This window comes from Cannabis sativa, chromosome 8, assembly GCF_029168945.1.
Source record: "Cannabis sativa cultivar Pink pepper isolate KNU-18-1 chromosome 8, ASM2916894v1, whole genome shotgun sequence".
NCBI classification, from domain to species: Eukaryota; Viridiplantae; Streptophyta; class Magnoliopsida; order Rosales; family Cannabaceae; genus Cannabis; species Cannabis sativa.
This window is the reverse complement of record NC_083608.1, coordinates 1,627,094-1,643,482: the sequence shown is the minus strand read 5'-3', so window position 1 is coordinate 1,643,482 and position 16,389 is coordinate 1,627,094. Positions and strand designations below refer to the sequence as shown.

The following is a 16,389-nucleotide window of genomic DNA, read 5'->3' as shown; positions in this document are numbered from 1 at the left end:
CTTCAGGAGATGGCTCGGGTCATGCTGTGTGCAAAGGGAGTGGCTATCCGGTTTTGGGCCGAAGCTGTGAATACTGCATGTTATATCTGTAATCGAGTACATCTGAGAACTGGTGCATCTCAAACTCCTTACGAATTGTGGAAAGGCAAGACTCCTAATCTGAGCCATGTACATATATTTGGGTGTACCTGTTACATACTAAATGATCGTGATCATCTTGGAAAATTTGATGCTCGGAGTGATGAAGGAATTTTTCTTGGATACTCAACTAACAGCCGTGCGTATAGGGTGTACAACAAACGAACTTTTACAGTCATGGAATCAATGAATGTAAAGTTTGATGACTTGGAGGTGTCAGACAATGGGTCTGGATCTGGAGAGGAAGATTCCCATGACCCATGTATCCCATCACTCCCTCTGGCTACACTTAATCAAGAAACACCAGAGATAACACCATTTGAAAGCCAACCAGTCTCATCTGAAAATGATGGTACCTCATCTGGTGATTCTATGGGAGATGAAGCCATCTCAGCACCTCAGCCCATCAGCAAGGATGCAGTGTCCTCACCTCACTCTCGATTATATAAGAAAGGTCCACCGTCTTGGATTCAAAAAGCTCATCCTCCCACAATTGTCATTGGGGACCCGAATGCAACTATGGTCACTCGTCGCAAGGTGTTAAATGTTATTGCATTTGCTTGCTATGTGTCTCTGGTAGAACCTCAAAATGTAACTGAGGCTCTTCTGGATGAATTCTGGAACAATGCAATGCAGGATGAAATGGGGCAGTTCAAAAGAAACCGAGTGTGGATCCTAGTTCCTAAACCTGATGGAGTAAACATTATAGGAACCAAATGGCTCTTCAAGAACAAATTTGATGAGTTCGGGACAGTGGTTCGAAATAAGGCCAGGTTAGTTGCTCAAGGCTACAATCAAGTGGAAGGGGTCGATTTTGAAGAAACTTTTGCCCCCGTGGCTAGACTTGAGTCTATTCGGTTACTGTTAGCTGTGGCATGTTTTCTGAAATTCAAACTTCACCAAATGGATGTCAAAAGTGCCTTTCTCAATGGAGTCCTACAGGAGGAGGTCTATGTGAAACAGCCCAAAGGATTTGAGGACCCGAAGTTCCCAGAGCATGTCTATAAACTCAAGAAAGCTCTATATGGGCTTAAACAAGCTCCTAGAGCATGGTATGACAGGTTAACCTCCTTCCTTCTTGCAAATGGGTTTGCCAGAGGTACTGCTGATAACACTCTTTTTATTAAGCTCTTGCAACCAGGTATTTTTGTAGCTCAAATTTATGTTGATGACATCATTTTTGGGTCTACTTGTGAAAAGGAAGTTGTCAAATTTGTTGATCTCATGACTAGTGAATTTGAAATGAGTCTTATAGGGGATCTGAGTTTCTTTCTAGGTTTACAAATTAAGCAAACTGATCAAGGTATTTTTATCTCACAATCCAAATATGTTAGAAAAATGCTTGAGAAGTTTGGCTTAGATCACACTAAACATGCCCCTACCCCTTTAAGTACTACTACCAAACTTAGCAGAGACGAGTCTGGTGAGTCTGTTGATCCCACCCTATATAGAGGAATGATAGGTAGTCTTCTATATTTGACAGCCAGTAGACCTGATATTTGCTTTAGTGTAGGCTTGTGTGCTCGTTATCAAGCTAATCCCAAACAGTCTCATCTGTCTGCTGTTAAGCGTATCTTTAAATACCTATCTGGAACTTCAGAGTTTGGCTTGTGGTACTCCAGAGATACCAACATGTCCATTGTTGGATACAGTGACTCCGATTGGGCTGGGAGCTTAGATGATAGGAAAAGTACGTCGGGAGGGTGTTTTTACTTGGGAAATAACCTTGTGTCATGGTTAAGCAAAAAACAAAACTCAATTTCCCTCTCCACTGCAGAAGCTGAGTATATCGCAGCTGGAAGCTGTTGTACTCAACTGATCTGGCTTAATAAAATGGTTACTGATTATGGGTTTCCACAGAACTCATTGGTCCTATATTGTGATAGTACAAGTGCCATTAACATTTCCAAAAACCCAGTTCAGCACTCACGTACTAAACATATAGACATACGTTATCACATAATACTATTGTACAAGAATTATGAACAGATAAAATTAAACAATGCAAACTCCCAAAGACTTTCTGAGGGAGTCAAAGCGACTTGCATCCAGGGCCTTTGTGAAAATATCAGCTAATTGTTTTTCAGTATCAACATATTCTAATTGCAATGATTTATTTTCAACAAGTTCCCTGATAAAGTGGTGTCTTATGTCAATGTGCTTTGTTCTAGAATGTTGAACAGGATTTTTGGAAATATTTATGGCACTAGTATTGTCACAAAAAATAGTCAAAACACCCAATTCAAACCCATAATCAATCAACATTTGTTTCAACCACAATAGTTGAGTACAACAACTGCCAAAGCAATGATGTACTCGGCTTCGGCGGTTGGATAAGGAGATGGAATTCTGTTTCTTGCTATGCCAAGATACTAGATTATTCCCAAGAAAGAAACACCCTCCACTTGTGCTCTTTCGATCATCAGCATTTCCTGCCCAATCTGCATCACTAAAACAAGCAAGATTTGAATTGGTATCTTTCGAGTACCAAATTCCATAATCAGGAGTGCTATTAACATATCTAATAATCCTTTTTACAGCTGATACATGAGATTCCATAGGATTACTTTGATATCTAGCACACACTCCCACACTGTAACAGATATCAGGACGACTAGCAGTTAAATACAAAAGACTTCCAATCATGCTACGATAGAGTGTAGTGTCTACTTTTACTCCATTCTCATCTTTTGTTAATTTCAGTGTGGTGCTCATAGGAGTACTTACCTGCTTAGCCGATTCAAGGCCAAATTTCTTGACAAGGTTCTTAGCATACTTGCTTTGAGATACAAATGTACCTCCTTCCATTTGTCTCACTTGAAGACCCATAAAGAAATTAAGCTCACCAACCATGCTCATTTCAAATTCACTTTTCATTTGATCAACAAATACCTGCACTTCATGGTTAGATGTAGAACCAAAAACTATATCATCAACATAAATTTGAGCAATGATAAAATCAGATTTTATATGTTTGATGAAAAGAGTTTTATCCACACTACCTCTGTGATAGCCATGAGAAAGTAAAAATTGAGTCAACCTTTCATACCAAGCTCGAGGAGCTTGTTTCAGTCCATACAAAGCTTTTTCAAGTTTGTATACATGGTCTGGAAATTGAGGATCTTCGAATCCTTTTGGTTGCTCAACATAAACTTCCTCATTCAAAATACCATTTAGGAAGGCAGATTTCACATCCATTTGAAACAATTTAATATTCAGAATACAAGCAATACACAAAAGTAAACGAATTGATTCTAATCTTGCAACAGGAGCAAAAGTTTCATCAAAATCAATACCTTCTACCTGTGTGTATCCTTGTGCCACCAAACGAGCCTTGTTTCTCACAATTGTACCGAACTCATCACTTTTATTTTTAAACAACCACTTTGTTCCAATAACATTTATACCTTTTGGTCTTCGGACCAAAATCCATACCTTGTTGCGAACAAATTGGTTGAGTTCCTCTTGCGTTGCATTTAGCCATTCCTCAAAGGTCATGGCTTCCTTCACATTTTTCGGTTCATATTGAGAAACAAAGCAAAGAAAGCTGATTAAATTAATATACCTTCTGCGAGTTACCATGCTTTCTTCAGGATTTCCAAGGATGAGATCTTTTGGATGATTCAGTTTGACTCTGGTGCTTGGTTCTTTCTGAATAGAGTCAGTGATGATGTTTGGATGAGTCAAGATAGACGGTTCTGGTTCTCCAGTTTCAGTTGCAGCAGCAGATTCGTCATTTGCACCCTTAGTAATGGGTTCTGCTGCATCAGGATCTGCTGTTGCAACTTCTGGAGGAGTATCCATGAGACTATCTATCTTGGCTTCTGTGGAAAACTCTGAAAAATCTCTAAAATCATCAACAACCACATTAGCTGATTCCAAAACAGTTTGAGTTCTCATGTTATAAACACGATAAGCTCTACTGTTTAAGGAATATCCAATAAACACACCAACATCACTTTTAGCATCAAATTTACCAATATGCTCACGATCTCTATAAACATAACACACACATCCAAAAACATGAAAATGACTTACATTGGGGCGCTTACCTTTCCAGATTTCATAAGATGTTTTTGAGGTACCTGGACGAATAAACACTCTGTTTATTATGTAGCAAGCTGTGTTAATAGCTTCAGCCCATAAGCGCTTTGTCAACTTCTTGCTATTTAACATCACTCTTGCCATTTCCTGCAATGTTCGATTCTTCCTCTCAACAACTCCATTTTGTTGAGGAGTTTTGGGAGCTGAAAATTCATGAGTTATACCTGTAGACTTGCAAAAATCATCATACACAGAATTTTCAAACTCCTTACCATGATCACTTCGAATTCGAACAATTTTCCCAATATTACAACCTTTCTCAACTCTTAATCTCAGACAAAGAGTTTTAAAGGCATCAAAAGTGTCAGATTTTTCTCTTAAGAAATCTACCCAAGTAAAACGAGAGAAATCATCAACACACACAAAGATATATCGTTTACCATTCAAACTTTCAACTTGGATTGGACCCATAAGATCCATGTGAAGCAATTCCAATACCTTTGAGGTATTGATATCAGACACAGGCTTGTGAGTGATTTTTAATTGCTTCCCAAGTTGACACAGTTGACACTTACCTTCACTTTCCTTACCAAGCTTGGGAAGACCTCGAACAATACCTGCATTTGACAATTTTTTCAAGTTTTTAAAATTAATATGCCCAAGCTTGGCATGCCACAGATCTGTGGTGTTGTTGATAGCTGAGTGACAAGTAAACACAGGGGTTAGAGTGTAACAGTTATCATTGGATCGAAATCCTTGCAAGATACATTCATTGTCATCATTCAGAACATAACAATGATCACTATCAAAAGAAACAGTAAACCCTTGATCCCAGATTTGACTGATGCTAAGTAAATTAGCCCTCAGTCCTTCAACTAACATCACATTTTTCAGTCTAGGTAACCGTTTAAAATTTAGAGTTCCCATACCAACAACTTTTCCAGATAAGCCATTACCAAAAGTGACTTCTCCACATTGCATAGGCCGAATGTTAGTCAAAAAATCCTTGTCACCTGTCATATGTCTAGAGCAACCACTGTCAAAATACCACATTTGAGATACAGCAGTTTTATCAGAAAAACCAGCTAGACACTTCTTTTTCACCCATATTTGTTTCAAACCTTTATGTTTCTTTTGAGATTTTTTCAAATTATCAAAATAATTTGTTTTAAACAGATTGTTCAACGTGAAACATTTAGGTCTGATATGTCCTTTTCTACCACAAAAATGACAAATGGGAACAAATCTTTTTACCTGAGATCTTACCCTTTTCGAAAGTCCTGGAGATTTTGCAGCATCAGATGCTGTTCTTGCTGCAACAGGCAGTGAAACTGTTACGACAGAGTTTGTAGCCTCAACGTGATTCGTTGGAACACTAGATTTTACAAATTTCGTGACTCCAGAACTTTCCATTCCATTTGAACCAAGGCCTGCGAAACCTCTCTGACCTGCATTCTGAGCTTTTTCAAAAATAGAAGATCCAGGATTAAGCATTTGAACATTTTTCTTAAAGTTTTCAAGTTCCTTCTTTAATAGAGAGATTTTTTTCATTTTTATCACAGAAACTTGTCTCATATTCTTTTATTTTCAAATTACACATTTCAATCTGATGAGACAATTTTCTATTCAATTTATTCAACTCTCTATTTTCAGAAGCAACCTGAATCCATTTTTCATACATGACTTTGTATGATTCAGCAAGAGATTCTTCACAGATTTCAGACTCATCTGAATCTGATTCCTCTTGTTTGGTGGTATTATTCAGACATACCAATCTAGCTTTCACCTGTGAATCACACAACACATTAGTCATAACAGAGGTTAGGGCAACATTTTCAGCAATATCTTCATCACTTTCGGTTTCATCATCACTCCAAGTGACATTGAAACTTTTCTTATTCTTTTTCAAAGTGTTTGCACACTCAGCTTGAATATGCCCAAAACCTTCACATTCCCTGCACTGAATTCCCTTTTTGTTAGAGACAGATGGTTTAATGAAAGTATTACCTTTTGAACCTTTCGAAATATTCTTTTTATTTCCCATCTTTTTCATATATTTCTGAAAATTCTTAGTTAATAAAGCAATCTCATCATCACATTCACTATCAGAATTTTCATTATCAGCAACTTTCAAAGCAATACTTTTACCTTTATCAGCAATGGATTTGGGTTTGTCCTTTTGTTTAATCTGTTGATTTAATTCAAAAGTACGTAAGGAACCCATCAATTCTTCCACTTTCATAGTGCTAAAATCTTTAGCTTCCTCCATTGCCAAAAGTTTAGTATCAAACCTTTCTGGAAGAACTCTAACAATTTTTCTCACAAGAACAGAATCATCAAGCTTTTCTCCAAGAGCAAAATATTCATTAGCAATGTCAGATAATTTTTCATAGAATTCAGTTAAAGTTTCATTATCAGACATTCTAAGCTCATCAAATTTAGTTTGAAGCATGATAAATCTAGATCTTTTCACATCAGAAGTTCCTTCAAACTGAGTTTGAAGAATCTCCCAAGCTTCCTTAGCAGAAACACAAGATGATATAAGTTTAATGTAACCCTCACCTACACCATTAAAGATAGCATGCAAGGCTTTGCTATTGTAGGCAGATAGTTTATCATCTTCAATAGACCATTCCAGTTCAGATTTTATAATAGTATTACCTGAAGAATCTGTATCAACTGGAGGAGACCAACCTGATAGAACCATTCTCCACGCCTTCTCATCTTGAGATTTGATGAAGGCTCTCATTCTAACTTTCCAATAAGGATAGTTAGAGTCATTAAGCAACGGTGGTCTAGAAATAGAACTTCCTTCTGCAAAAAATGACATTCTAACAAAAACGTTATAGGACCACACTAAGAGTTTAGTGTCCCGCTCTGATACCAATTGAAAAACCGTGTTTTTGCAAATGTCAGTTGTATATAAGAAAATATAAAAACTGTAAGCGTTTGCAGCAGCAGAAAGTAATTCTGCTACAGCAAAACTGAACAGGCAGAATATAAAATATTTGCAGAAAAATAAATAACTTGACACAAGAGATTTGTACGTGGTATCAGTGTTCTCCCGAACACTCCTAGTCCACGGGGCCACGCCCAGAGAATGAAATCAATTAATAAAGTATCAAAATTACAAAGACAATTGACTTAAACAAGTTTAGACTCCCTCTAAAGTATTGCCGCAATCCTTTGTAATCCACTTTATGAATCTGACTTCTTGAAACACCTTCAAGCCCGAACTCCCTTCGTCTTTGAAGTGTGAGTGCTTACTTCCTCCCGAAGTAAGGCTTTAACAAGTCTTCTCCCGAAGACCAAGTGCTTACTTCCTCCCGAAGTAAGGCTTTATCAAGTCTTCTCCCGAAGACCAATCTCTTGTTCAGTCAAGTAGTTCTTCACAACCTCTAGGATAGAGTAAGAACAGAAATAGAACAACTAGAACCTAGGTGAACAACTAGGCTCTCACAAAACAAAGAAAGACTCTCTTCTCTCAAAAGATAAATGTAGAAAATGAATAATGGAAGAGGTAATTCGAATGGTTGCTCTCTAGGCTCTATTTATAGATCATAGAAACCAAAGAGGCAACAACAAGTTCGAATTAGCATCTGAACAAAAACTTTCCAAAAGAAACACGATCTGCTACATCAGATTCGGATGCTGACGAAGCAGATCTGCCCAGAAACGGGAAACTTACTAAAATCGGGTCCGATCTTCTTTCAAAGCTTGATTCCTGCCAAAAACAGATTAGATATTCTGATTGTATCAAGATACAATTGAAATCAATAAGGAAAAGGCAATAAACAAAGTTTCCCTAAAAAAGACAACTTTCCAAAAGAGAATTCCTTCTCTTTTGAGAAGTTTTCAACAAAGGAAAGTTCAGCTGAAAGTGCAACTTTACAAACAAGGAAAATGGCAACTAATATCCGAATAAAAGAGGTAAGAATTCGAAAATGAACGCATAGCAATCTTACCATAAAAAGGAAAAATTATTTTGTCAACTAACTTGCCAAAAAAGGACTTTACAAAACTGATATATCCCCAACCCATCTTCGCAGATTAGTAGGATCTTTAATTGCACCTTCTTCAAGATAGGGTCTCTAACATAATATTCAAAGATTTATATAACCTCAATCTAAAATCATTTACTATCTATAATTGACTAAGAAAAATTAACACTAACAGAAATACTCGTCGGTATAAACCAAAATTTCATGGAATGTCCTCTTAGCTTAGCCTCATAGTCACACAATAAATCTACTACCATGTTCACCACCTGCAAAATTATTTATGAAACAATAGGTAAGAATAAAATAAAAAATTAAAGCAATACTTTGAGCCAATATTTATTCAACGAACCCTTGTCCCGATCAATGTATTAACATTCAGTGATAGAAAGTCTTCTCTTCGGCCCACGACTCTTTCACTCAAATATAAAACTTCCCTACAAAAGGAAAACACAAAAATAATTAAAGTAACACAATTATTGTTGACAAATTAAGTTACAAACATAATTCTTAATAAGAGATAATAGTAATTACTTACCTACAATTCAGTGAGTTGTCAAATATATATTTAGTCACACCTTCTTCGCAAGAAGAAAATGAGGACTCTCCAATAAAACAGGGTGTCGAACAAACTACTGGATACAATGCAGAAATTTCTGAAAATTTACGGTGCTCCTCGCTTCTCTCACAAGCCAATTTTACTTTGCCATCCTAATATATATATATATAAATTTTAACACATTTACACACACTACTAAAATGTATATTTATACAAGAAAAAGAATAAAATAAAAATAATTACCCACTTACCAATGCAGACAACTCAAACTGAGTAATATCATATAAGTTTAAATCAAATCCAGAACCGCCGTGAATAGCTACTAACTCTTTCTCTTCCTTAACATATGGATCAAAACATCCATATCCTCGCGCAAATCTCGTTTTATTTGATATTGACTCCTTATCTTTTGTTGATACTAACACCTTAGATTTGAACAACCCCCCTTCCATATAGTCTCCATCATTCGTCTCGAAACAATTCCATTCATCCAACATTGATAATTCCTTTTCAAAAGACACTTCTTTATTCTTCCCACTGTCTTCAAACTGAACATTGTCATCACCAATGCAATACTTTTTACCACAACTAACATTCAAACTATTTTCATCCACCTTATTTACCAATATTTTTTCATCTTTCACATTAGGTATAATCGAAACATCAAGATCACTACTGCTAAATCCTACAATATCTTCTACCAATTTCAAAAATTTGCCATTTTCCGTAGAAGGTTCCATATGACTACATAATTTCGAGTTCACCGAATCTTCAAATAATGCAACTGATGTTCTCAATAATACATCATCAGACTTGCAACAATCTTCATGAAAACGATAAAGATCATAGGCACAACACATCTTTGACTTTATAAGTGACACCTTTTGACGTAACTCTTCAACTTTGCGACTCTGCTCAGAAAAACCTTTTATCAAATCTAACAATTTCTTATTATCCATCTCGACCTACACACAACTGTGACACCAAAGAATAAATTTTAAAAACAACACGACAACCAAAAAAATTATTAGTCAACACAACCAAAGAAGAATTAACATAAAAATATCAATTATTTAGTTAAATAATTTCTTATTGGAATATAGATTGTTTTTTTCTCTTGAACATAACTTTATTAAATTCTAAGTTCTAATAGAAATATCCCCAAAATAAAAAAAAAAAAATCAAAGTGTTATATGGCTTAATATGCCATATATAAATATCTGTAAACATTATTGTGGACCAAAAATATTTTCTTGTCTCACACTTAACTTCAATATGTTGAATTTTTATATTAGTCTTTTTTTTTTTCATGTGGAATCTACTTTTACTTAATCATCATATTAACGGTATATATTCGTAGTTCGTACATTTATGGACCAAAATTTGGGCTAAAAAAACAGAACTAATGGCAACAGTAAATTTTACGCTTATTTTTTCAGTATTACACATCAAAACATCAGTATTTCTCTGCCACAGGTCTAGATGGAAAAAGCCTCAAAAGAAAAGCCATCAATGACCAGAGGCATACCAAACCACCAAAGGCTCCTTCCCCTTTTATATTAGTCTTGAAGATGTTATGTTAGTTGGTTCCTAAAGCTTATGTCAATAAAGTCAATTGTTATGTTCAACATATTCTCAAAAAATATGTTGAAGAAGCCAACGAGGACGTGGCCAAAGATAGTGATACGAGTCATTGGAGCAGAGTCATCAATTCGACCAGTCCCCATCGCTGCTAAACCCATATACATCTCTCTCTCTCTCTCTCTCTCTCTCTCTCTCTCTCTCTCTCTCTCTCTCTCTCTCTCTCTCTCTCTCTCTCTCTCTCTCTCTCTCTCTCTCTCTCTCTCTCTCACTCTCCACTCACTTATGAATGAATACCAATAATAAACCCTTGTTCTTTGTTTTAATTTTTTAATCTATAATATTTCTCTTTCCTTTACTCCATTCCTAAACAAACAAAACAAGTAAATATATTTGTAATTTCTAATAATAATAATAATAACAGCAAAATTAAATGCCATCAAACACATTGAATAAAACAATGTAGTTCTTCTTAGAGCCGCTTACTGTACAATCGTGGCCCCACCCTAATCATCCTCCCTCCTTTCCTACATGTTACTATCTATACTCTTAAGTTTATATAACTGGCAAAAATTAGACTATGCATATGATGAGGCTTAAATCTACAAATACACAACATTGAAGAAAGACGATATATATTCAATGCATTACCCATTCATCTATGACAAGTCCTTCCCCAACAATCCTGGGGCCAGTGTCTTCTGGAGGCTTTTTACGTGCTTCAAGTGCAGCCTCAGCATCCGCTAATTGTCTCTTAAGTTTCTCTAGAGCCTTAACAGAAAAACAAAATTTGAAAGCTCTTTTCAATCTCGATGAAAATAATACGATACAACCATTATACTATTACAAAAGAAAAAAAACTCAGCAACGTTTCCCACTCACCTGGTTTGGTCGTTCAGGATCAAGGAATATAACTGGCAAAATTTGCTCAACAGCCACTTGCTCCTTTTGTTTAGCTAGGTGGACCAATGAAAAAATAATTAAGGGTATATATGAATGTTTCTATGTTGACCAAATCAACTAAATAATAATAATTAAATCTCTATCAGTATATCCCACTTTGACTAATTCAAAACTAATTTTAATTCAATACACTACAATCTACAATAACTTTTTAAAATTTTCCTATGTGGACCAATTATACTACAGGATAGTGGAACTATCAATGAGTCTATTTTATGGGTGTCTATTAAAGAATTTCCCCAAAAGATTTGAGGAGGGCAAATTGGATAAGGGTAAAAGATTCAATCCGTTCTCCAAAATGGACACGTGGGGGAAGTCTAATATATTGATCCCTAAAATTCACGAAACACAACCACTCGAATAAGATTCCTCTTTACATCGAAGATGATTCTTGAAACGTGGCTACATTTTATTTGCTAGGGATAAAGCGATGTGCTCTAGCCAGATGACCTTTTTCTGTAACTTTTTGGCAGGTTGGTCCCGCTCTTGTGATGTGGCTGAGCACGTGTGCTGGTGCTTTGCTAGCTGTACAGAGACACTAACCACGTGGTTGCTCTCAATGTTTGGTTATGCAGCTCTGGACAAGAACACGACTTCAAGGGAAAAGGTTTTCAGCCTTTATTTTTATTTTATTATTGACCAAAAAGGATAAAGTTAGTGCACAAATTAAATAAGTTGCTAATTTTAAAATAATGACAATACTATAAACTTATTATTATTATTATTATTATTATTATTGGAAAGGAAAATAAGTTAAACAATTTAGAGCATCAAATATTTTGTTCTGCCTAACTATATGCTGGAGCCAACTTAAAAATTAAGTTGAAAATATTATATACTCAAATGGAAAAATCCAAAACAAAAATCTCTTTGAAAAAATAATCAACATTACTTCACGTAGGATAAAAACAAATATATCAGGAAACAAATGTAGGATTATCTTTGGTGTTAACCATATTCATCCATTCCTGTTCAAGAAAAGAAAAGAAAGATCATATTCATCCATTCACATCAAGAAACTAGCTTTCGTTTCTTTCTTTCCTTTTATAACACAAATTACAGATTAAAAGTATCCACATATATATAAAAAATTATTTTTAAAATAAATTAACAGTATCAAATTGTGCTATTTATAATATAAATTTGTATATATATATTTAATGATTTTAACACATTAAAATTGGGCTATATAAAATGTTTACCGTCCGAATTATAACTTAGGATAATATTTTAGTAGAGGTATTATATTAAAAATAATTTTATGTAAATTTATTTTTAATATGTGTTATTGCTTTTTTTTTTTTTCATATTAGTATTGTTTTTTTATTTATTTTTTGGGGTTTTTTCATTTTAACAAAACAGTTTTTTTTTTTATTTTTACGGAATTACACACAAAATAGCAACTAACGGAGCAAACTAAATCGCAACCAAAATCTGTATAGCAATCCACATAGAAATTATTGGAGCAACTCAAACCGTAAATTAAAAAAAAATTCACTACTACAATGTTAGCCTTTAGAGGCAGTTTTTTCAACCCCATTTATAAAAAGGGAAGCTAAAGGGTGTGAAAATACCCGCTATGTTCGAAATTGACATTTAGAGACGGTTTTTTGATAAAAACCGTAGGTATAAAATTGCATTATACCATTTAGAGGCGGTTGGAAATTAATTTTTATTTTTTTTTTCTGAATTACCCTATGCCGTCGGTTCCTGCATAGGAACCGACGGCATAGGGTACACGATATCCTGACACGTGTACCCTATGCCGTCGGTTCCTATGAGAGGAGCCGACGCCATGTGGTCGATCTCCAGTATAAACCCCATGGCTTCGTCTTCCTCCTTCATTTCACTCGGCCATTTCCCCCACACTGACAAAAACCAGAGAGCAAAACCTCCAGCCCAAACCCTCGCCGACCCACCTTCTCCCCACCCTATCTCCCCCATTTCTCAACCATTTCAGCCCATTTTTTTTTTTAAATCCTCCATTTTCGATACTTAATAACATACACCTAAAAAGTTTTGATTTTTTAGCCTCTTTAAGTGTCATCCGAACCCAAATAGTAAACTTTGGGTGTGAAATCCGGCCACCCATTTTTGTTGAGAAATTGTTCAATCTCAACCTCGTTTAAGGTATAAATATTGCTTCTATTCTTATTGTATTATGTATATTGTTTTATTTTTTGTTTTTGTAAATTATTATTTGAGTTTTTTTTATTTTATTAGTAATATTATTGTGTTTTATGTGTATAGTGTCGGGATTTTTTACGGTGGTCGTCGGATTGCGGTTATTAGGTACTAATTTATACCTCAATGTATAGTATATATATGTATTTGTATATTTTATTGAATATTTCTATATAATGTGTGTATATATTGTGTGTGTGTATATAGTGTGTGTATATTTTTTATGAAAATAAATTTTGTAATTGTATTTTATATATTTTTTGCAATATATATTTATTGTGAATAAAATGACATTGGAGGGATTTCATTAGTTTAGAAATAAAAATTTTAAAATTGAATTAGTGTGTGATATAATTTTATTTTTTTGAGATAATAGTGTGAGATATAATTGATTATATATATGTATGTATAATTTAGTAACTAAGTAACTTGTTACAATTTTTTATAACTAGTTATAAGTTATGAAATAATTAATTTTGTAATTTCGTTGTATTTCTTTATATTATAGGGGTTCGGCATAATTTTGTGTGTAGCGTATTTTGGCTTGCAATTATAGGTATATACTTTTACTAACTTTTTCTTAATATATAATTAATTATCAATGCATGTTAGTTGAGTTTGAATATCTTAAATATTCATCCGTAGTGAAGTAGGTTCTGCGAATACATGTACTGCGGTCGGATGGGTGGATTAATTTTGTATTGTTTATCTGTTTTGTTTGTTATTTTAGGCACTTGTAAAATTTTTGGGAACGTCCAATTACAGCCGTTATGCTGCCGAAATTTCGGTAGAATTAGGATAAATCTTACTAAAACCATTCATAATATAGTTAATTATAACATAGTAATAAGAAGTTAGGTCACATAAAAAATAATAATATTCACATTTATGTAAACTTTTTAATTTTACCAACATTCTAATCAACTAAACAACCTAATAACATGAACTAATGTAAAACGAAAATTTGAGTAATTTATAAATTAATATGAATAAATTGTGTGAGAAACTTAGTTAGTTACATTGTGTAATTAGTAACTAGATATAATTAGTTACTAAATAAATTAACAAAATAAACATATAAAATCCTTCTTTTTTTTATTTTTTTTTCTTTCATTTGAGAGGTTCAATGTGGATTTTTATTTTTCAAAGAAAATAAAGAGAAAAAGTTAATTAAAAGGGGAAAATATTAGTTAATACCTTTATTGCTTTACCAAAAATTTTTCCACTCAATTTTATTTATTAAAAATATTTAACATTTTAATAACATTCTAATCAACAAAACAACCTAATAATATGAACTAATCTAAAACGAGAATTTGAGTAATTTATAAATTAATATGAATAAATTGTGAGAAACTTAGTTAGTTACATTGTGTAATTAGTAACTAGCTATAAGTAGTTACTAAATACTGAATTTTTTTGGATAGGATTTTTGTTATGGATAAATCATGGATGCGTGAGGAGAGAGACACACTGCGATTTCAAGTAGGGTTCGATGCATTTTTAGAGTTTGCCTTAAAGAATTCTACAAATCACGATCGTATTCATTGTCCGTGTGTAGATTGTTGTAATGTATCTAAAGGGAATATTACAATGATTAAGGACCATGTGTATTTACGAGGTTTCAATAGAAGTTATACTAATTGGTATTACCATGGCGAACATTTACCTAATGATCCATATCCATTAGGAAAGCGGGGGGTAGATGATATCGAGGGTAATGATTTTCATGATTATCCATTGGACTTGCTTAACGAAGCACAGGAGGAATTTCTTAATGATCCTGAGAAATTCGATAATTTTCTTAGTGATGCTGATAAACCTCTGTTCGATGGTTGTAAAAAACTAAGATTACCAACAATGGTAAAGTTTTACAACATAAAAGCAGAAAATGGAGTGAGCGATAAATGTTTTACTCAATTTTTAGCTGCTTTTAAAGATATCTTACCATTTGCCAACTGCTTTCCGGAATCTACTTATGAAGTGAAAAAAACGTTAAATTCTATAGGATTGAAGTATGAAAAAATTCATGCATGTCCGAACGATTGCATTTTATATCGTAAGGAATATGCAGACATGAATTATTGCCCGACTTGCGGTTTATCCCGCCATAAAGTAAACAAGAGTAAGGAGAATAGGAAACTTATCCCCCAAAAAGTGATGTGGTACATGCCTTTGATTCCGCGACTGAAACGATTATATCGTAGTGCAGAACATTCTGAAAATTTGATTTGGCATGAGACCAAGAGAGTGAAAGATGGAAAACTTAGACATCCTGCAGATTCCCAAGCTTGGAAAAAAGTGAACTACATAAATCCTGAATTCAAATCTAAACCAAGACACATTCGTCTCGGTCTGTCTGCGGATGGAGTAAATCCACATAGATCTCTAAGTAGTCGTCATAGTTCATGGCCTGTCTTCCTAGTTATGTACAATCTTTGTAAAGCCCGCTTAGCTAATTTGGAAATTATCAGTTAATTGTGATTAATTATGAAATTATTTATAGCTATTTAAATAATTTATGATACTGTTATTTATGTTGTTCAGTAGCTTGCATATTTTGCATTTCCGGTGCCCGGTATTTTGGAACTCGGCGTTTGGCTCAGTAGAAATCACAACTTAGTATGTTAGTATTTTGGGGACGGGTTTTAGACATTGGGAATGTCGGGAATGGCCGGGAATTTAGAATTTCCCAAAAATACCCCTTTAGTATGATTTTTGTGATTTTATGGTGGAGGGGCAAAATGGTCTTTTTGCCCCAATGACTTTTGTCTTTAGTGACTTTTTATTTGAAAAATTAAATGTTATTTTAATTGTATACTTGGCTGAAATGTTTATTGCTTATAGTTATTCATTTTCTCTTTTTAGCAAAAAAATCACTAAGTTAGAAAAAGAAAGAAAATTTCCAAATTTCACTCAAAA

General features: G+C 34.2%; 1 protein-coding gene across 4 annotated transcripts; it reads right to left on the bottom strand.

Annotated features, from left to right (window-relative positions):
- Nucleotides 1-8,204: 8,204 nt before the first annotated feature.
- LOC115707794 (uncharacterized) lies at nucleotides 8,205-11,419 on the bottom strand. 4 transcript variants are annotated; one of them, XR_009683984.1, is made up of 6 exons: nucleotides 11,203-11,419; nucleotides 10,972-11,091; nucleotides 8,719-9,714; nucleotides 8,533-8,617; nucleotides 8,357-8,449; nucleotides 8,205-8,273 (listed from the first exon to the last, which is right to left on the bottom strand). XR_009683984.1 is itself a non-coding variant. In XM_061102315.1 (3 exons), the coding sequence occupies exon 3, from the start codon at nucleotides 9,696-9,698 to the stop codon at nucleotides 8,979-8,981; it is 720 nt and encodes a 239-aa protein (XP_060958298.1). In that variant the 5' UTR covers nucleotides 9,699-9,714; nucleotides 10,972-11,091; nucleotides 11,203-11,416; the 3' UTR covers nucleotides 8,479-8,978. The 4 variants fall into 4 exon arrangements, 1 of the variants encoding a protein (XP_060958298.1); XR_009683982.1 differs by lacking the exon at nucleotides 8,205-8,273 and having other exon boundaries at nucleotides 8,297-8,449; nucleotides 8,533-9,714; nucleotides 11,203-11,416; XR_009683983.1 differs by lacking the exons at nucleotides 8,205-8,273; nucleotides 8,357-8,449 and having other exon boundaries at nucleotides 8,479-8,617; nucleotides 11,203-11,416.
- Between the last annotated feature and the right edge of the window lie 4,970 nt (nucleotides 11,420-16,389).